At 42.2% G+C, this 23,358-nt stretch overlaps 1 protein-coding gene across 1 annotated transcript in view; it reads right to left on the minus strand.

Annotated features, from left to right (window-relative positions):
• Positions 1-23,358, minus strand: part of GNAO1 (G protein subunit alpha o1) — a 140,701-nt gene that overhangs the window by 33,364 nt on the left and 83,979 nt on the right. The window contains exon 2 of the mRNA XM_069082445.1: positions 3,234-3,394. Within this exon, the coding sequence (XP_068938546.1) occupies positions 3,234-3,394 (161 nt within the window). The remainder of the gene's footprint in view (positions 1-3,233; positions 3,395-23,358) is intronic.

The raw sequence follows: 23,358 nt of genomic DNA on the forward strand, positions 1-23,358 counted from the left end.
AGTCTAATTCACTGATGAGGACAGTTGTTCTGCAGCTGTTAAGCTCAGTGAGGTTGCTCTGTCCTTGGTGGGATGAGCATAGTCTGGGCAGAAAATGGGCCCTTCACTAGTAGGAAACAGCCAGGGATGGATTCTAGACTGAAGAGAGATCACAGTTCTTTGGCCCCTATAACTACTACATATTAAAGGTTATACATCAGTTCTGAGTATAAGTCAACTTGAATTTTTTTTAATATCGAAGTCCAGTCTTGTCTTGGTCCTGCTCTGGGTGCTGTAGCTGAGCTGAAGAACAGAGGTGACTAATATTACGGCCTCCTGGTTTAGTCTATGAGCATTTCCCTAGCAACAAACTCTGGGAGACTGTAGCTGATGTAAGATGGAGTAGAAAGCCCTCTGTTGCCTGCAGACTAGCATATAAGTTGACTCTAATTCAGGGGAAGATTTTTTTTTAACCTTCAATAGTTGAATTATAATTTGCACTATCCAGCAGTTGCTGTTTCCAGGACTGTGTTCCCTCTCCTTCCCCAAGGGTATCCGGGGCTTGAGGAACTGCGTGGTATAGATTCCAGGCTCATAGGCAGAACCTGCTGATGCTTAATGTTACCAGTGCTGCATGCCATGCGTGCCTCATGGCTGGGGGCTCAGGAAGGGCTCTAGAGGAATGAGTCAGCCTAGAGTAAATCCCTCTTGCAACACAAGAGGCAAAAGAGAAAGCATCTGAGAGAGGGAGGGTTTTGTGTGTCAATCAGTGTGGAAGAATGAAACCCCAGGAACCAGTAAGATCTGATTCGAGGAAAGACGAGGGGTCCTTGTGGAATGTTATCAGGGGTTCTGAGAACTGGTCTCAGTCTTCTCTAGCTATCCAAATGGCTTCTGTAATAATGTTTCCAGAAAGGCAGTCACTCTGGATCCCAGAAGCAAGGGGATTCTCTAGGAACATGACTGTGGTTATTGTCAATCCCAAGAGAAACTATAAAGTCCACCTCTTGTGCTTTCTACTACTTATTGGAATGGGGCTAGGGTCTAAAATGTGAACTCAATGGTCTTGCAGAGACAGCACCAGACTTGGATTAGAAGGCCTGGGTCCACATCCTGGCTCTTTCACTAACTCAATATATAACTCCAGACAAGTAATTTGTCTCTCTTGATCTCAAGTGAGAGAGGTAGACCAGATGGTCTCTTGAATATCTTCTAGCACTGACATTTTATGTTCTAAGGTCGCTTCCACCCTCTGAAATTTTGTGTTCTAGGGACCCTCTCAGCTCTGTCTGTGAGTCAGTGATTTGAATTTTCTCCTTATGTTTCCAGATCAACCTACAGAATGTTGGTGGAGGCTTGCAAGGCCTCAAAAATTTGAATGTTTTCTAGGCATGACCCCTCAGGCACCACAAACCCAAATTAAAGGCTTTCCTCAGGTGAAAGAAATTTCAGGCAATCAGACGTTTTGATTAGAGCAGACGCTGTGAAAAGACCTTTAGGGTGGGAGTGTGTTACAACATTGAAACCATGAATTCTCTCCTGACATGTAGCAGATCAAGATGTGCAGAAGCAGAGGGCTGTATATTACAAGAAACACCCTGTAGTGGCTCCAGGCCAATTCACTCTCCATGTCTAGGACACACCAGAGCTCTTCAGGGGGGCTATGGAACCTGCCATTAAAGAGGGACATTCTATAATCTCCCTTTTCTGTGGAGATATGGTCTCCACATCATGGACCCCAAGTTCAAGAGAACATAGCTCTGGCATTGGCAATGGGCTCTTGGTGAGGAGCCTCCAGATATAGTTATCTGGGGCACCTCTGTGGGCCCACTGGGCAGTGACTTGAAAAGCCCATCTTGTGGGAGTCACAAGTTTTGGGCTCATGCTCTATTAAAGGTCTGCATCTACAGACTTGGTACATAGGCATCCTTGGCCTCACTGAAGTCCCTTTTGGCTACTTGTCACAATGACATACTATCACTGTCAGGATATACTATATACTTGGACAATGATAAGTGGGTCAAGTTGGGAGGAAGATAGATCAAAAAGCATTTACTAAGACCTACTATATGTCAAGCACTGGGTTCAGGTTAACTTACTTCTAAGTGATTTGGATTAGTGTTGGTGGTATATACCTGGTTTCTAGGGTTTCAGTTTGAATGCATGTATGTTGCCTTAAAGAAATTACCAGGCCGCAAAGCTCCTGTGGTATACTGATGAACATTTTGGGAGCTCAGACAGCAGAAGTTTATCTTTAAACCTTTTTTTTTTTGCTTTTTGGAGGGCAGTTGGGGTTAAGTGATTTGCCCAAGGTCACACGGCTAGTTTGTTAAGTCTGAGGCCGAGATTTGAACTCAGGTCCTCCTGACTCCAGGGCCAGTGCTCTATTCACTGCACCACCTAGCTGCCCCAAAGCAGAAGTTTATCTTGACAGTCATTAGCTATCATGAGTTAATACCAGGTGTCTGAGACCTCCAGTTGAAAGGGTGGATATGGTCCTTAACTTAATTTCATCCAGCCTGTGAAATATCAAAAGGAGGTACCCTTTATGGCTAACATTACAAAAATGTAACACAATCTATAAAATGAGATGGTTGTTCCTTTCTAACTCTAAATCTACGATCTTAAGGATTCTGTGATTTAAAAGTTTTTTTTTAAATCTTTAGAAATGATATTTTAAATAGCTCAGATATGTGTGTATGTCTTTCTTTGTTTCCTGCTTTTCTCTCTGTTTCTGTTTCTTCCCTTTTTCTTTCCCCCTTCTTAGTTAAGCATAATGTAGAAATGAAGTACGTATTTTAATTTCTCATCAAATTTATTGATTAGAGTTTTATGGTCCCTAGCCTTAAGTTTAAAAGTAGGTAAAGATGGAAAGTTTCACATGGTCTTGGAAACAAATAGAACACCTTAAAAGGTGTTTTTTTTCCTTACATGGTTCCTGCTTGCTAGGGGTCCTCAATAATTGAAATAGGGTTGCTGAGCTAGATGCAGTATCTGGGTTATGATGTACTTTGCACTATGTAATGTTAATATGACCTCTGCCTTTTGGGAAATTCCATTTTAAAGTTCCTTTCTTATCCCTCCCCAACCCCTTCTCTTGGACGTCATCCCCCTTCAGAGGTTGTGAACCCTTTCCTATACCCATCTGGCTTCTCCGCCATCTTACAGCTGATAGGACTCTAGTCCTGAGTCTCCCCACCCGGGTTATCCCTGCTCCAGTGGTCACAGCTGCCCCGATGGCCTGAGACACTCACTATTTGGCAGAGTCGTTAAGCTGATATTCTCGGGAACGATTGAAACATTCTTGTATTCCAGAGTCTGCCCAGAGTCTCATCATGGCGGAGAGCAGCTCCGGAGAGAAGGGCTCCGTATCTTCCATCCGACTTACCACATCACACACCATCTTAGCATCAGCCTGTGAGGAGGGGAAACAAAGCAGGAGTATGAGGCCAGAGTAGAGAGACACTCAAATGGCCACAAAACACTGCCCCCCCCCAAGCGCCTCCAGGCTGCTTCCTTCATGGTTCCAGAGATAGGGCTGGGGTTCTGGATGGGCCATCTAACAGGATGACCGTGGCAAAGTCTACCCTGATTTCACTGATTGATTAGGACCAGACCACTAGTCAGGAGACACAGAACCATATTCCACAAGCGTCAGACTCTCCCAATGAAAATGTTCACAATTTCTGCTTCCTAGAACACACGAAATCAGCCACTATGTGAAAGCCTTCATTATTTTCCAGGACACCAAAGCACCAAACCAGGGGTGGCAACATTCTCTAGCCTGGCAATGGAGGATGTTTTGGTTTGTCAAACATCCTGGTTAGTTATCACTGTAGCCACAAAAGCTATAGCCAGACAGAAAGAACCATAGAGATCACAGACTGTAGGATCACAGATTTAGACTAGAGTTTAAAAATAATTTAGAAGTCATTTGGGTTAAGCCTAATTAATTTTCAGATGAGGAAATTGAGGCACATAAGAGGGAAGAGATCTGTCCAAGGTTACATAGCTAATAATTGACAAAGGAAGGATACTGAATGCAGGTCCCCTGACTCCAATTTCAGTGCTTTTGCTACTGAGACACATGTATAGATCCTCAAACTTCAGAGACAAATATAAAAAACATAACTAATTCTAAAACTAGAAAGTAGTTTGCCTCAGTTTCCTCATCTATAAAACGAGCTGGAGAAGGAAATGACAAACCACTCCAGTATTTTTGCCAAGAAAACCCCAGATGGAGAGAAGAGTCAGACACAATGAAATGACTGCACAGTGAATTCACCTATTTTCCTTATTATTCACCCTTTGGAAAACCTGGTCAAAATGCTTCTTCTTCCAGGGAATTTTCTCTGATACTCTGGGTTGATAACAATCCTACCCATCAGGCTTTACATAATAATTTATTTTGTTTCTAACTGGTAAATCCATTTCACACACCTGCAATGTCATCGGTCCTCTTTGAGAATGAAGGGCAAACAGCAACAACTGATGCATGATTTTCATATTATAATTATTTGTGTTGCTATTGTATCACCCTACTAGACTAGAAACTCCATAAGGATGGGAAATTAAGCTAAATTATATACGTCCTTCAGTCAGGTTCTCTCACTCCAAATTTCATATTTTCTACAACACCTGAATCAAATCTGCTTTCACAGAAAGCACATTAGATTTGAATTAGGATTAGATTTGAACTCTAGGACTTGAGTTTGACTCTGCTCTCTGTGTTACCCGAGTCCCCAGCTTCCTCTCTGCAAAATGAAGGGGGATGCAACCTCTTGGTGCATGGATTTGGAGTTAATAATGAATATTGGTTTGAATCTTGGTTCTGTTACTTACTACCTGTGTGACCTTCGGTCAAGTCATGTTGCCTCTCTGAACCTTAAGTTTCCTCATCTGTAAAATGAAATGACTGGACTAAATAATATCAGAAGTCCTTTACAGCTCTGAATCTTATGAAATACTATGATGCCTATGTCAAAGATACTGTGGGATTCAGAAGCAAAGTATCATGGTCACTGTTTTGATCCTTATGCTATCAATGAATAGAAGACCTATTTGTTATTTTTCTATATTTTAAATTTTTATTGAAGTCTCTCATTTTTACATCTCTTTCATTTCTGAATATAACCTTCCTCCTTCCTTATCCAGATAGTCATCCATTATTACAAAAATTAAAACAGAGAAAAAGAAACAGCTCAATAACACTAACCATCATATTTCTAATATTTGTGTATGTGATGTTCCACACATGGCCCCTTATCTCTGAAAACAAGGAAGGGAGGTACATTTTTTCATCTCTTCTTTGGAGTCAGGTTCAGTCATTATAATCATATTAGTATTCTGATTTTTTTGTTTTTTTTTGTTCTTTTCATTAACATTTTTGTAGTCATTATGTATAGTTTAGTTAGTTCTGCCTATACTTTGCATCAGTTCACAAAAATCTTCCCATGAAAAGGAAGATTGTTTCATAAAGATTTCTCATAGTTGTAATGCAAGAGAAACAAGCTTAGGTCATCTAGCTGGGATAGTGGAGGCAATGTGTGAAGACGTGAAAAGGCTTTAGCCTAAAAGGGCCAGGGTCTCCCATTGCATCCATGGTCCACATCCCCAGTCATTCTGATGAATATCTGGTCACTGGATCCAGATGGCTCTGGAGGAGAAAGTGAGGCTGGTGACCTTGTACAACCTTCCCTCACTCAAATCAAAGTCAAGTCATGTCAGCATTTCCTGGTACCATGCTCCTTTTTGAAAATGAAGGGCAAACACAACGACAATCGCTAAGGATTGGGAGTCAGAAGACCTGGATTCAAATCTTGGATCTACCTAACACTTAGCAGCTAGTGACCTTGGTTAAGTCCTAGGCAAATATTGGTTTGTCTTAATGGACCTTCCTCTCCAAAGCCACATTCCTGGTCTCTCTTTTTATTCCATCTAACTTTCCTTCCAACTCTTAATTTCCTTATTCCTTAAGAGTGAGGAAGAGGGGCGGCCAGGTGGCTCAGCGAGTAAGAGCACCGGCTCCAGTGTTGGGACGACCTGGAGATCGAATCCCAGGCTCAGACACTCAGCACCACACCCAGAAATAACTGGCCGTGTAACCTTGAGCAAGTTACCTAACCCCGATTGCTTTAAAAAAAAAAAAAGAGTGAGGAAGAAGCATTATGGAGCCATAGAAGCAACATGGCATAATGGACCCCCCCCCCAGCCCCCCCACCAAATTGTGTTTAGGATCAGAAGAGTTGGATGAAAAACCTGACTCTGCCATTTATGAGCTGTGTGATGTTGGGCAAGTAATTTCTCTTTTTTGACTCTCAGCTTACTCATCTGTAAAGTGAGGGGGTTGGACAGATGGAACCAGAATAAGGATTTGAAACCAGATCATCTGTCTCCAAATATAGTGTTCTTTTAACCACAACATGATCACCACAATGTAGATTCATCTTTTATCAAAAGATTTTTTAAATGAGATGAATAAATACAGGTTAGTCAGACACTTGTTGAGACTCAGGGACCAGGCAGGACACCCAGATACTAAGGGGACCTGGGCTAAAGGCAGATATCCAGTCACTGGGGTACTGGAGTACTCAGGTTAGAGTGGGACCAGAGACATAAACAATTTGATCAGGCAGGAAGCAAGCATTTATTAAATGTTTACTATGTGCCATATGCTATACTGAGCACTGGGGATACAAAGAAACAAAATAAAATAAAATAACCTCATAATTTCTACTTTCGAGGAGTATACATTGGGGGGGGGGGGTGTGGTGAGAGAGTGGAAACAACACATAAATAACTAGGTGCATACAAGATATACACAGAGTAGCCTGAATGAAAGAAATCTGAAAGGGGAAGGCATAAGTAGCTGGGAGAATCGGGAAAGTCTTCCTGCAGAAGGCAGAGTGTTATTGGGTGCTACCAGAGGTCCTTGAGTAGGGCCACGATGTGGTTAGACTTGTACTTTAGAAAAATCATCTTGGCAGGTGAGTGGACAATCAGTTGGATTAAGAAAGAGACTGGAGGCAGGGAGACCAATTAGAAGTCTGTTGAAATAATTCAGATGAGAAGTGATGAGGGTGTGAGTGAAGAGAAGGAAATGGATATGAGAGATGTAAAGGTAGAAACAAGATTTGGCAATGGATTAATATATGGAATGAGTGAGAATGAGGAGCCAAGGATGACACTAAGGCTGTAGGTCTGGGTGACTGAGAGGGTGGTGGTCTTCTCAACAGAGGGAAATTCAGAAACGGGGGAGGTTTGGAATTCTGCTTTCAACATATTAAGTTTAAGAAACCTAACAGAAATCTAGTTTGAGATGTCTAAGAGGCAGCTGGAGGTCAAGAGAGACACTAGGGCTGGATATATTGATCTGGTAATCAACTGTCTAGAGAGGAATATTGAACCCATGGGAACCGATCAGATCACCAAGCAAGATAGTAGAGAAACAGAATGAAAGTTGCCCCAGGGAAGAATTTGGGGGGCCAGCCACAGTTAGAGGACATGCTGTGGATGAGGAACCAGCAAAGGAGACTGAGAAAGAATGGCTAGACAGATAGGAGGAGAACCAGGAGAGATTGGTGTCATGAAAACCTAGAGAGGAGCAAAGATCCAGGAGGAGAAGGTGAGTAACTGTGTGAAATACTTCAGAGAGGTCAAGAAGGACAAGGATTGAGAAAAAGTCATTAGGTTTGGCAGTTAAGAGATCACTGGTAACTTTGGAGAGAGCAGTTTCAGGTGAGTGATGTGGCTGGGAGCCAAACTGCAAAGGTTTAGAAGAAAATGGGAAAAGACTCAGTAGAGGCACTAAGTGTGCATGACTTTCTCAAGGAGTTTAGCAATGAAGGGGAGGAGATATATAGGCTAATAGGCAGTAGGATGACAGGATTAAGTGAGTTTGTTTTTTCTTTTTTAATTTGGGAAAGATATGAGCACATTTGGGGGCAGCAGGGAAGAAGGCAGTTGATAGAGAGAAATTAAAGATAAGAAAGAGTGAGGATAGCGGGAATAATTTACTGGAGAGCTGCTAAGGGATCAAAAGTTTGTGCAGGAGGGTTGGCCTTGTCAAACAGAAGGGATCCCTCTTATCTGAGACCTGGGAAAAGAAGGATAGAATGAACACTTCTTCCATTTTCCTCCAAGTGATGTGAGATGAAGAGGAGGGGAGAAGAGAGCTCTTACAGATTGGTCTTCTTTTGTGTGTGTGTGTGTGTGTGTGTGTGTGAAATATGAAGTGAGGGCTGAGAAGGTGGTGGGGAAGGAATGCTGTGGGAGCCTTGAGGAGAGATTAAAAAGTCTGGGAATACTGTAGAATAGTGAATCATTAGGGAGACATACAATGTTTGCCTTGCTGCAGTGAAAGCCTAGTTACGATTGGATAATCTACTTTTGTAGTGGGGCCAGCCAATGTGATGGCCAAAAATGGACAATTAGCACAGGCCTGTTTGATTTTCTTCCTTTATGTTCCCTTTCCAAGGGTTAGGATTGACTGGTCAGAGCTTCTAGGGCAAGGATGGGTCTGAAAGGGAGAGGTGAGATAGCTGAGCCCTGAAAGTCAGAAGGATGAGAGGCCAGGGGCTAGGCAGGCCACAATACCAACTTTACAATATGAATATCTTTTCCTTGAAAGTCAGGCCCAGATGTCATCTCCCCCATGAAGCCTTCATTCACTCTTTTACCATCTTCCCAAGTCCCCATCCTATCCCCCTTGCAGAAAATATTCTCTTTCTCTTCAACATATTTACAGAATTTTGCCTAGATTTCCTCCTTCGACCTTATCCTGTTCTGCCTCGTATGTGAAGGAATTAAAATAGCAAATGATAGTGGGAGTTGGGTGAACTAAATGGGACTAAATTCAAATGGTTTATATATGAGATCTCCCCATTAAAAGTAAATGTCCTGAGGGAAGGGTCCCATCTTAGCCATCTTTGTACCTGCCCCCAGCACCTGCTCTGAGAAGAGGAACTCACCAAGGCCTGAAGTGAACTGAGTCCAGACCCTTCGGCAGAGAGGGAACCATTCAACTCACTAATTATTTCTCAATGACAAGACAACATAGTCCCCAAACCAACCCTCCCATTAAGTGGATGCCATGTCCGGAGTGGAGAAGCAGGTGGGAGGAAGCCAAAGACTAAGTAAGGGTTTCCTAGGGCTTCTTCCTTTCAGAACAAAGGAAAGGATGAATGATGAGGCCCACACCTGGAAGGTTTACAACTCACAAAGGACTCTGCATAAAAAGTAAGTAGGCTGTGAAGTTCCAAGAAACCGTCTGCCAGGTAGCAATTTGACCTTCAGAGTCTTGCACTGAATCCTGGAGGCTACAGATGGGAACTGTCACCTAAACAATTCACTACAAGTATCCCCTCCAGTTAGATTAATGGAATGTGGGGCTGTCAGCTTGGGAAGAAAGGACTTTTGAGTTCACTGAGCCCAGACTGGTCATAATACAAGTGAGGAAACTGAGACCCAGAGAAGGTAAGTGTCCAATGATGCACAGCTATTCAGTGGCAGAACCAGGACTAGAACCCAGATTTGAACCAGAACCAGATTTGAACTAGAACCAGAACCCTATTTGAGTGTTTATTCTGTAACTCTTCTGCCCTGCATGCTTTAGGGACCAAACCATGACTGAACTTTAGTCATCCCAACAGTCAGTGGATGAGAGTTGGCCCAGCCATCAGTTTTCCTCTCCCCCTAACTCAGCCTCCAAAGGTGGATCATTGAATGTGAGAGCTGGAAAGTACTTTGGAAACCAGAGTCCATCCCTCTTCCCTCTTTAAAGAGGAAAAGATGAGGAAAATGAGGCCAAGGGTATAATTAATCAACAAGCATTTATTAGGTACCTACGGTACATACAGGCAGTATGCATACTACTTTGTATTGATTTACATTAGTTTTCCTTTTATTTATTCTGTGTATATACATACATATATATGATACAAATATATATGTATAAATACATAGACTGTCTACAGAAAAAATTCTACAGAATATAAATAAATTCTACAGAATACATATATATTTATAAAGACTAAATATAATGAGAAATAATACAAATAAATACAAAGTGGCATTTATATATAAATATATATTTATTATAAAAATAAATATTATATAAATAAACAATATATTAAAATATATAGATATCCTATATACACACAGAATAAATATACAGAGAACAAATACACAAAATAAATATGCTTATTCTCTATATATGTATTCTATACACATATATGTATTTATAATATAGAAATATTTGTATGCATTTATCCTACATACATAGATATATCCTCTATATCTATATATGAAGAATATAGATGATAGAAATGAATAAATACAAAGTAATATGAATATATGTATATATATATATATACAGAATAAATATGAAATACAAATAAATACAAATCAGTATACATAGTGCCTGACACATCGTAGGTACCAAATTGTTAGTTGATATATACATATATATGGAATATATTTATTATACACAGAATAAATATATGTACTATGAATGTTTGTACACATATAAAAATATGTAAACACAAGAGTAAATACAAAGAGAGCAAACACAAATAGATACAAAGTACTATCCACAGTTGTATCCTACTGTGCCCAACTGTCGATGGATAAATATACAGTATATGTATAGATGTATAATATATACTGCATATAATATGAATATGTATATATTCATACATACACAGAGTATGAATATAAAGAGTACAATACAAATAAATACAAAGTAGTTAAAGATCTTGTCCAAGATTGCACAGGTACTAAGTAGCAGAGTTGAAATTTAAACTCAAGTCTTCTGACGTAAAATGCAGGGCTCTCTGAGCTGGAAAGTATCACTCCTCAGGGCTGTGGGAAACTATTTGGGTTCCAGAAGCCCAGTAACACTTCTGGATTCCCCCACTGGGCTCCTTGGAATCTAGTTTATCTTCATATGGAACCTGAGTTGGAGAAAATCACGTCCACTTAGCAGACCTCCAGTCATTCACAGGCCAATGCCCACTGTCCAGCGCCACAGATTCTGGGGTTTGATTGGAATAGGAGACTTTGGTCTGTTGTAGGATCATAGGATTTTAAATTGAAACGTATAAGAGTAGTCATCTTGTCGAACTCTTTCATTTTGTTGATGTGGAAAAGGAGACCCAGAGAAATTAAATGATTTATCTAAGGCTACAGGGAGAGTAAGTGGCAGAGCTAGTATTTGAATTCAGATCTTATCAATTCAATTTCCCAGGTCAGAGGCTATTCAGTTGCATCAGGCTCTTGGTCACCCCATTTGGGGTATTCTTAGCAAAGATACTGCAGTGGCCTGCCATTTCCTTCTCCAGCTCATTTTACAGATAAGGAACTGAGGCAAACAAGGTTAAGTGACTTGCCCAGGATCACACAGCCAGTAAGTGTCTGAGACTAGATTTGAACTCAGAAAGATGAGACTTCCTGACTCCAGACCAGGCATTCTATCCACTGTACCACCTAGCTGCCTCAGATCAGAGGACCACTGCTTTTGTTTTTTTTTGCTATGATGATCTGTTGTCCCCTAAGAAATCTAAGTTATGGAATTGGCTTCTTTCCTGGGTCTGGAAGTGCTGTGATGCCTTCACTTGCCCAAGATAGGAGGCCTTATTCTACCGAGGGCATTGGGAACTGGGGCAGTTTTTAGCTTTGCCATTTCTTTTCATAACTGAAGAGGGCTAGGGGAGCCACTGGTCTTGATTGGTAAAGCTTTGCTCTCACTCTGGGATGTTTGAGGAGCTTCTAACAATGCTGGGAAACTGTCCTTGAAAACCTAAATCTGCACTCAGCTTGTGCACAGATGCCCACAGCTCCCAGTTTACAGTAGCCCCAGGAGTGTCGCTGAGGTCTACACACAGGACTGTAATCAATAGACTCCAGTCTAGTTGGAAGACACAGTTACTGCAGTTATTGATTAACGCAGTTTCTTTCCTTCCACTTGCTCAGGTTTATCTGTCTCAGCTCAGATGTCTGGGAGGAGCTTCTTGCCAATAGCTTGGCTCTGGAGGCTGCTGAGTCAATGTTCTGGGCCCCAGGGGAGCTGAAGCTGCCTGTGGCTTCTCCGTCACACTCTGTGCTGCAGAAGCAATTCACTGCTGGCTCTGAGTATGTCCTGGGATCCCCCCTAGATTCAGGGCAGAATGGACTAAAAGGTAGACTTCTAGAGAGAAAGCTACCCCTACTTCTACCCATCAAAAAACCAAAACCAAAACAAACAAAAAACTATAGCTTTCCTTCACTGTGAGAAGCATCTGATCTAAAAACATTCTTCATGTGAACCTTACTTTAGCTGTCTCCAAGGGTGGTGTATTGTCTGGATGGGCAACCCAAAGGAGTGAAAAAATGCCTAAGGATTCTAGAGAGATTGTTCAGGCTTCCAAATAGGTCAGACATATACCAGCACCCTGAATCCTCATGGGGAAAGAGGGGGACTCTTCTGAGCCTCTAAAATCTGGAGTCAACACACCCTACTTTCTTTTACCCTCTCTCTCATCAAAGTCAGAGTTATCAAGGGTTTTCTCTATGGTTTTCTATAATGGTAATGGGAATTTGAAGATCTTCCCAGCCCCTTAATGGATCTCATGTGGAGCCCCACAAGAGAAACTTGATTAGGGGAGGCTTGTTTTTTAGGAAGGCCCATACCTTTTGTTACTTTGTAATTAGGCAGTGGGTCAGGAGGGCTGTGATGCTCTCTGACCCTGAAGAATTGTATATATACCCTGAGGTTAGCATTTTTCTTTGGGGCTTACTCAGGGGAAGAGTGTTCCAGTGATGTAGCCAGATGAGACTGTGGTTAGCTGTTAAGGAGCCCTCCCCCCACTTTGAAAACCCAGATATTGGTGCTTCTCTCTCTGCTAACTATGTATGTATGTAATGGTCAGACAGCTAAAGCCCTCTCTGCTGGTCTGTTGAATTGTGTTATTTTCTCTGTCTGTATTTTTTGTCTGCTTGTAATTTCTGTTTGTATTTTCTGAAGTTCAGGGTGTTGACTTTTTCCCCTGAACTAAGTGAATGTGATATATTGCTAGGGTGCTTGCTGTTACATTCTCTCAAGTCCCTTCTAAGTCTGGCATCCTATTGAGTTCAAGACACTCAAGATGGGGAAACTAAGGCCAAGAGAATGGAGAATGATTTGTCTAAAGTCACATAGTAAATTAGAGGGGGGTGGGAGTGGGTGTGGGTAGGTGGGAATTAGAACTCATGTCTCCTGACTTCTAGCCCGGGATTTTTTTTCATGCTTTCTGAACTTTTGATATTCAGAGTGTTAAGGGGGAGGCTAAACACATATTCAAAAGACTTCTTATACAATGAGGTACCTATGAGTAAAAAAAATTATATAGGGCAAATGAAGCACGAGGCACTGAGCAAGGACAGTAGTATACATGTGTGTGTGTGCACATGTGCACATGTGGATTGGATTTGAGTGTGTGAGAGCATATGGGGTAACTTGGAAGACTCCCTGAAGGAGATAAGGATTTTAAAGAAGGGGAGGGGCATGGATTGGTGAGGAAGAAGTCATTCCAGAGGACAAGAATGCCCCATGGGCAGGCTCAGAATCAGGAAGGAACAAGTTGCTTGTGGGGGACTTGCCAATTTGTCTGGGTATTGCTGGAGTGGCCCCTCCAGGAAGCCATTCTCCCTGTAGAGAGTGCCAGGTTGGGATTGTCTATGTGTGCATGCCAAGCTGAACCAACAATTAATAAAGGAAGAGGGATATACTGCACGCCCATTCAGCTCCAGTGCTGGGATGCAGTCTTATACTGAGGCTAACCTTACAGTTCCACTTGCCTCTCAGTCTAGCAGGGGAGATTTCTCAATCCCGTTTGTGCCAACTCTCCTTTCCCTTCAAAGTTCTGACTTTCTTAGTGGAGTCAGTACAATTTGTGACTTCTGCTATCTCCTGCCATCTGGGCTACATTAAATAGGAAAAAATGTACAAACATACACGCAGGCACAGACAGACCTTATCAGGCCTGGCCCACTAGGCTTTTACTTAATGAACACCATTGTCATATTTTGGATGGACTAGAATTTTTCCACTAAAAATATACTCTGTGTCTCCCATGGCATTGTGGGAGAAATGACATAGCAATAACTTGGTGGATTTTTTTGTATCATCCTTAACACACAAGGGTGTTAGACATGGTAAACTCCATTCCACTTATTCAAAGCCTATCTCAAGTCAAACCTTTCCTCTTTGACTACTCCGGATAATTATACTGACCTCTCCTTTCTTGTCAGCATCTACAGTACTGCGTCTGAACCCTTCCCTACCCCAACCCCAACTCATTTGAGATTTGTAACATTCTTTAGCTGTTCTAGTTCTAAATCCTTTGATCCCAAATAGAAGGTACCTTAGACACCATCTGGCCCAAATCCATCATTTTACAGAGGAAGAAACTGAGGCCCAGAGAGGTTAAAAGTTTACCCAGGGTCTCACAAGTACTAAGGGAGGAAGCCCTGGAATTCAAACCTAGGCTCTTTGCTTTAAGGACCTTGTTGGCAAATTAATCTAATTCATACCTAGACAAGAATCCCCTTTACTCCATGCCTGAAGAGAGTCATTGCTTGAATGACCAGAGTCATTGCTTGAAGCTCTCCAATGAAGGAGAACTCATTACTGATGAGATGCCCCCTAAGTTTGGGGCAGCTGTAATTATTAGGAAGTTTTTCTCATATCAAACTGAAGTCTACCATTGTAAAAACTTTAGCTCATCGCTCCTCTCTTTTGCAATCTGAGGCTAAGCAGAAAGTCTAGTCCCTTTCCTACATGACAAGCCTTCATATACTTGAAATTTGCTATCACGTTCCTCCTGAATCTTCTTTTCTCCAGGCTTAAGAGTCCCAGTTCTTTCAACCTCTCCTGATATGGCCTGGTCTCTAGTTCTTACAGTCCCAGTCACTCTCTATCCCCTCTCTAGTTCTCCTCCCAGACATCCAGACTTGGACACAATACTTCATATGTGCTTTTACCTGGGTAAGATTACATGAACTTTTTTAGCTCTCAAATCATGCTAATCATTCTCAATGAATGGGCAGGCTACTAAAACCCCCAGCTTATTTTCAGACAAATTGCTATCTAACTTTATCTTGTACTTGTGAAGTTGATTTCTCAGACCCCAGTATAAGACTTTATATTTATCTGGGTTCAATTTCACCTTTGTAGACTTACTATAATATTCTAGTCTACTGAGATCTTTTTGAATCCTGCAACTTTCATCCAGTGTGATAGCCTGCCATCTTCCTAGTTGTATGACATTTGCAAATTTGATAAGCATGTCATTTATCCCTTTATGCAAGTCATTGATAAAAATGTTAAGACTATGAAGGCAGGCACAGCTGCCTGGGACATTCCTCTGCAGACCTTCTGCCTACTGATATCCAGACCAACTACAAGTAACCTTAGGAACCCAGATTTGGTTTGGAGATATGGGTAACAGCTAAGGGATATAAGCACGTTATATCCCTTTGACAACAACTTGGGCCCAGAGCAGATATCCTCTGTGAGAGATATCTTCTATGACTAGACTAGTTGGTACAAATCAAGGGTGGGAAGGGATCTCAGAGGAATCTAATCCAACACTCTCATTTTACAGGTTAGGAAACTGAGGCCCAGAGAAGTTGTGACATGCCTAAGGTCACCCAGGTAGTGTCAGAGGTGGGGTTTAATTCTGACTCCAGAGCCAGGACTCTTTTCATCATACCACCTGTAATAAGCTTGAGGACTTGGGGCACCTTGAGGGTAGAAAATACAGAAGAGAATCTGCTTGAGGTCCTTCGAATCTGGAAAAAGTGGAATTGCCTGGGAGTAGGTGGGGGTGGGGTGTGCAGCCGAGGGACCATGAGGGCATGCACAGACAGCAGGAGCCTGGCATCACTGGATGGTCTTAGCTAACTGCTGCTCATGTATGATGATTTATAGGGCAAATGGCCTCGTGCTGAGAAGACATGTGGTGCTGGGACCTAGTAATTAGTTCAGTGTGCAGAGCCCTATGCTGAGAGGTGGCTACTGAGACCCACTCTGCAATTAGTGTAACAGGCTTGTCAGTGCACAGCAGGACACTGAGCTGTGTCTGGGGGCTGGAGTGGGCTGCTTCTGAGAAGTCTTCATTATCTCTGCCCAGTCTGTCCCCAGCTCAAGGGCTGGTGCCTGTTTTACCAGGTGCTCCTGCATGATAATGAAGGAGACTGGCCTTCTGATCTCCGCCCTCCATGGCCTTCCTGACCGCATCCCACTCTCTTTTTCCTGGGCACCTGGTATTTCAGTGACAAGACAGCCCCATACCCAGGATCCCTTCTGTAGCCAAGTGGGGGATTGTCAGCTTGGGCAAGGCTTCCTGTTAGGGATGTCACTGCTTCCTAAGAGTGCCTGGCAGTCAGGGGAGCTACCAGTTCGACCAACAGTCCTACCAGTCAAACACAGTGGAATGAGCAAGAGCCCAATGTTACAGAACACCAAACTGCATGCTATTGGGGAGAAACAAAGGATGGAAGGGATCTGGGGTCAGCATGCTCAACAGTATGATTTTACATATGAGGAAACTAAGGTCCAAAGAGGAGTGGTGACTTTCCCAAAGTTCAGTTCCTCTTTCTCCAAATCCAATGCCCTTTCTTTTGGTTGTACATTTGCATTCATGTGGTTCTATCAGAAACTGTTTTCTCCCCTGTGAGGTGTGATTTGCCCAAATAAAGTCACTATAACCAGGTAGTGACAGAATATTATTAATATTTTTAAAAAACATATGCATTTCCCCCCTCCAATCAGACAAGAAGCTCCTTGAAGAAAGAAACCATATCTCTTCTTTAGTATCATTCACTAAGCAGGGCTAAATAAATATTTGTTGAATTAAAAGCAGCAGTTTAGGTGAGATCTGTGATCGACACACAACTCATGATTCTGCTTTCCAGAGGGATATCAAGCAGTGTCTTCTGGTAGAAAGGGGAGTGCCCCTGCACTATCTGCCAGTGATTGAGGATATACCTAATCCATCCCTAAATAACCTTATTAATCTGTGACCCTATTCTCTAGGATGGCCCCAGGAAGCAGCCAGTCATAGTGGTACACACCCAGAGTCAGACAACTTGACTTCAAATCCTGTCTCATCTTGTGTTCTCAATGTTGGAATCATCCTAGACACCATGATCTCTTTCATCCCACATATCTAATTCAATCACCAAGTCTTGCCACTTTTTCTTCCAAAATACCTCTCCCCTCCTTTTTGCTCACAGGGATACTACCTTAGTTCAGACCTTCATTATCTTTGTCTCCGTCCTTTCCCCCCTCCAATCCATGTTCTAAACACTCAAAAAGTGATATTTCTAAGGTAAGAGTCTGACTAGGCCTCTCCCTTGCTCCAAGGCCTCCTTTTTATCTCTAGGATCAAATATAACCCCCTTCATTTGCTATTTGAAGATTGTCACAACTTGGCCCTAACCCGCCTTTCCAAGTTTATTGCGCGTCCTCTGTGGTCCTTTCAGATTAGTCTTCTTGTTCCTGTACATGGTATTCTACTTCTCATCTCTTTGCTTTTTCACAGACTGTCCTTGATGCCTGGAACACTTGCCCTTCTCACCTCCATCTTTAGATTCCCTGGTGTCTTTCAAAGCTCAACTCCAACAGGAACGTTTCCTGACTGCCCCCATGCTGCTGTCACCTCCCCCTGAAAGGATCTTCCCTTGGCTCTATGTTTATTTTGCTTTTACTCATCTGTGTATACATTGTTTCCTTGATAGAAGGCAAACTCCTTGAAATCAGGGACTGCTTCATTTTTATCTTTCTACCCCCAGTGCCTAGTACAATGCCCAGCAATACTATAGCAGGCACTCAATAAATGTTTAGTGATTGATTGAATATTTAATACCTATGTGATGGGGCAAATCACTGAACTTCTCTGGGCTTCAGTTTTCTCATTTGTAAAATGAGGAGGTTGCATCAGATGATTTCTAATGCCTAACTCAAGGTCCTAGAAAAATTCTTGCATTTGTTTAGATTTTCAACCAGTCTCACTTCTGTAGGGAAGAAGTGCGATGGAGTTTCATATGTTCATCCCTACTGGGTAAGGTAGGGCTTTCTATGTCCTGACAGTTACCCATCTGAGCCTTCCAGGGGGCCCTCTTGGTTGGAATATTCCATTGCCTGGTGAGTGAGCTAGTGCCCCTGTCTTCAATCTTTTCCTGGTTTTGTAGGCTTCAGTCCCTAGTAGCCTATCAAGCCAAGTAAGAGCATCTTTCTCTTCTGTCAGCTCATACAGCAGTCATTTAAATGCGCCCCCCCCCCCCCCATCAATCTGGTCATAAAGTAACCTTTCTAGGGAAAACAGGACATTCTAGTTTCCTCTAATAAAAGAGTGGGGAGGGGTACAATGTGCCCTGAACATCTGAAAGAACTAATTTGCTCTTAGGTTGCATTGAATATCTGGTGTCCAGAACGAGGGAGAACAAGTGGACGAAGATTGTGTATTGTCCAGACTACTATGTAGACTTGAATAGGCAGTCCAATGATCTGCTCCATCTGCACATACATATATGTGTGCATATATTTGCATACATGTGTGTAACACAATGTATATGCATATATGTATATATTGTGTAATACACATATATATGTAAATGTATTACACAATGCAAATGTACAGATACCTGGACTCCGTTTTTAAACAGTTGACTTGTGCCATTTGGAAAACTGCTTAGTACCTTCAATCTCAGGTAGTTCCCTGACTAACAAAGATCATCTTTTTAAATATTAGCATTCCTTTTTCTTTAATTGGGAAGTTTCCAATGATTTCTTTTCTTTTTAAAATTATGGACCATTACCAACATCCTATCTCCACTCCTCAGTCCTCACCCACATCTGGACATGGAACCCTTCTTCATCACAAAGAAAAACAATTTAGCAAAACCAACTGGTACAGAAACCAACAATCTGATAACTATATTTAGTGCCCAGAGTCCTTCTCCTCTCTGCTGAGGAAGGGCTAGCACTAATACTGCCCCAGTGATGCTATATGACTCAGTCATGGAATTCTATCTTGTGAGCCCTGAACTCTGCAGCAGGGGAATAGCAGTAGCATAGTGAGAACTGGCATCTAGTCTCAGCCCCATTGCTTGCTGCGTGACCTTGGGCAAATCACTCGTGGACTTTGGCCCCCAGTCTCCTCCTCTGTAAATGGAACAAGAGAACCTGGATGAACTGTATGTTAGGTCCCTTCTAGCTCTGATGATCTAAAAGCCTGTCCTCTAGTGTAACGCTTCTTTAGTGCCTCATTAACAATTATGCTCAGAGCCAAATCCACCTGCTATGCAAACTTCTTTACTCCACATGGATTAGGAAAATTAATACTGGCTGTGAGAAATAATTGGAAAACACATAATGGTGCCTGGGAGTCTCAGGAGAGCAGCAGCAATATTATTTGTTTCTGTTCTACGGTTAGGAGCCATGTCAAGCTGACTGACCTCACGCACAGGTGGACACAATCAGCAGGCAGCTAGCAATGTCAGTCAGTCCCTGCCTGCAGCAGGGGAGTTGTTTCCCCCGGTCACTGTCCTGGTGGCATTGAGTTTGTCACCGGTGACCTTGGCTCTGAAATGTAGAGGGGGAGGCAGAAGACAGCAGTCACCTTTGGGCAATAGCAGTCAAGGACCAGGGGATGCCTCGGGGAGACAGAAGATTTTTACTTTATGAGAATTTGGCATGAGATCTCTGCATCGCCATCCATACAGAAATACTGGAGAACTGGAAATAGAAACTAAAAAGTGACTTTTCACATTATAGAAAGTATTTTTGGCTTTTGCAACATGATCCATTAAAGGTTTCCTTCAAACAAGTGAGTTTTTCAGATGACTTTAAGTGTTTATTTGTCAATCATTAATTACCCTATTGGCCCTAAGATAAATGGAAGTAAGGCAGCCTTTGTTCTCCAAGAGAAAATGTTAAAATGAAAAAAATCTCTTCTCTAAGGTAGAATACTCTATTTGTTTTATCCTTTTGCCATTAAAGGAGTGAAACCACTCAGATTTAGGGTTTAATATTACTTTCCAGGAAGAAGCATAATAATGACAATCATAACTATACCTTATATAGAGTAGCTAGGTGGCACAGTGGATAGAGTGTCAGTCCTGGAGTTAGGAGGACCTAAGTTCAAATCTAACCTCAAGTACTTGCTAGCTGTGTGACCTTGGGCAAGTCACTTACCCCTGTTTGCCTCAGTTTCCTCATCTGTAAAATGAGCTGGAGAAGGAAATGGCAAACCACTCCAGTATCTTTGCCTAGGAAACTCCAACTGGGGTCAGGGAGAGTCAGACATGAATGAAAAAAGACTCAACAACAAAAATACCTGTATATTGGTATAGCAGCTCTGTACTTCTCAAAGTATTTCCCTCAATCTATTAAAGGATCATAGAACTTTAGAGCTGGAAAGACTTTAGAAATTATTCAGTACCTACCCTGCCCCCACTTAAATATCTGAATTTACAGATAAGGAAACTCAAAGCTATAAAACTAGTAAAGGGGAAAGGCCAGATTAAAATAATAGAATCTCAAAGTTGAAAGAGACCTCAGAGGTCATAAGATCATATGCATGGCAAGGCTAAGTGACTTGCCCAGAGGCACATAGCTAGTAAGTATCTTAGCGTATTTTGAATCCACGTCTTCCTGACAAACTCCAGGATCCAATCACTATGTCACACTGCCTGCCTTATATAGTACAGGCTACACAAACAGGATCCCTTCTATGACATCTACAACAATTGTCCAATAATTGTTCAGCCTTTTCTTGAAATCTTCCAGTAAGGAAGGAAAACTATCTCAGTGGAGTGCTGCTCTGCACAGCACAGTGGCTGTGGAAGCAGAGGACCTGAGTCTATATCCCATCTCTAATGCTTGCTTCCTGTTTGACCTTGGACAAGTCACATAACTTCCTCAAGCCTCATTTTCTCAATTTGTGACTTTTAAGGGGTTGGACTAGATTGGGGGTTCTTAACTTGGGTTCTGTGACCTTGTGTGTGTGTGTGTGTGTGTGTGTGTGTGTGTGTATATTACTAACATGCATGCATGTATATATAAAATCTCAAAATACTCTGTATGTGGAAATATATATAGGTGTGTATACACACACACACAGACACACATATATATATACACATACAATATTGTCGAGTCATTTTTTCAGTTGTGTCTGACTCTGTAACCACATTTGGGGTTTTCTCAGCAAAGATACTGAAGTGGTTTGCCATTTCCTTCTCCAGCTCATTTTACAGATGAGAAAACTGAGTTAAACAGTATTAAGTGACTTGCCCAGGGTCACATAACTAGTGAGTGTCTGAGGTCACATTTGAACTCAGGAAGATAAGTCTTCCTGACTCCAGGCCTAGTGCTCTATCCATTGTACTGCCCAGCTGCCCACACACACACATATATTTATATAATTATAGAATAGCTATGTATCTAAGAATTTATTTTAATATAGTGGTTTCCTTTAAAATCTTATGTATTTTATTCATTTAAAAATATCATTCTGAGGAGGAGTCCATAGGTTTCACCAGACTGCCCAGGGGAATCCATGACACAAAACTGCAGCCATACTCCCGAGTCAGCCCTTTCTATCTTTGAACATTTCTAGTGCTTAGAAGTTTCTACTGCCATGGAGCCTCTCTCCCTCTTTACAGCTCTTACCCACAGATCTTCTTTCTAGGGCCAAGCAGAACAAATCTAATCTCTGTTTTACATGACAGCCCTTCAAAACCTGGAGATGGCTGTGCGTCACTCCTAAGTCATCTCCAGGCTAAGTAACTTTATTTTCTTCAACGGATGCCCATGTGGTGCTGGCCTTCCTGTGGCTATGATGCAGTTTGTCAATGTCCTTGCTAAATGTGGTGTCCAGAAGTGGACAGGGTGCTGCAGATGTGTGATTCAGGCAGAGCTGGCTGTGACCATCACCTCCGGCCTTCTGGACATTGGATTCTTCTTCATGTAGCCCAAGTTTAAATGAGCTCTTTTGACTGCTATGTCACAGTGTTGACTCATATTGACCTAAAAGCTCATTCAAAGCTCCAGGGCAGTGCATGCTCCTCTCATATTACCGGCACAGCTCACTGCTTCCAAGTAGGGAATGTCTCCCCTCATGCTGAATCCTCCAAATGGTGGCTGGGATTGCAGAAGACACTCACCCAGCTATTATGCTGCCCCCCCAAATACTATCTTTAGCATGTTTAGTAGCTAAGAGGACACCTATGCCCACATAAAGTTCCAAGGGTCTGGGTCCCTTGGGCTAAATGCCCACCAGGTCTCCTGATGTTTAAGTCCAGTGATCTTCAAGTGAAGTTCACATAGATATCTAACAATAGTTAGATTTTGAAATATTCTTCACATGTCTGGTAAAAAACAAACAAACAAACAAACCCCAACCCTACAAGTTCTTTTGAAAGTACTTTTGGAGGGGATGGAAACAGATCCCAAGTGGCAGTCTCTTGAGGCTCCTTGTAAACCACCCCCCCTACCCCCGCAAGGCTAATATAATCCCTTGTGAATCTGTAGTTGCTGCTTGGCCCACTAGAGGGCAGGAGCTCACAGGCCAACTTAGATTAAGTAGTTCAGCTGCAAAAATTTACTGCAGGCCACCCTCCCACTCCATCCAACCTGCCCAGAGCCAGCACTCTGAAGATGCTTTGGGGGCAGGCCCAATCCAGAAAAGGCCTTTTCCCATTCCCCTTCTGACTGAGTGGCTGTTGCTGTGGCCTCAATGGCAGAGCCCTATGTGGTGCCAGGACGAACAGAGATTCAGAGGAAGCTGAAATGCATGGCCAGCCCCACTTCTAGAAAATAGATTATCTTGTGATGCCCATGAATGAGATGCCAAACATTGTGGCTCTGCCAATCAATATAAGGCAAAATCTCTCAAGGCATGTTCAGAGTCCCTCTACCTGTTATGGGGCATGCTTCCCAGAGATTCCCACTGAATTACAGCTGTTCAACATCTCCATGGTCATATTTGGATCTTCCAATGGTATCTCCTTTGCCTTTCATAACAGACAGGGTATTATACCTCCGAAATTCACAGTCCCTACACCTTTAGGTACTGCTCTTCTAGAAAATACCTTAAGAAGTAAGCAAAGTACAGAAGAATTCTGATTTTGAGTCAGAGACCTGAGCCCAAGTCCCAGCTCCCACAACTAACTCATTGTATGACTCTGGACTAGTCATTTCATTTCTCTGAGTCTCAATCTCATTCCTCTATAAAATGGGTGTAATAATCTGTCTTGTTGTGAGAATCAAATAAATAGTGGATATAAAACACCAAACAAATGACAGCGTTTCTTCTTCTTCTTCTTCTTCTTCTTCTTCTTCTTCTTCTTCTTCTT

Source organism: Petaurus breviceps, unplaced genomic scaffold, assembly GCF_028583685.1.
Source record: "Petaurus breviceps papuanus isolate PSGF00001 unplaced genomic scaffold, PetGlider_PUasm1.0 166, whole genome shotgun sequence".
NCBI lineage: Eukaryota > Metazoa > Chordata > Mammalia > Diprotodontia > Petauridae > Petaurus > Petaurus breviceps.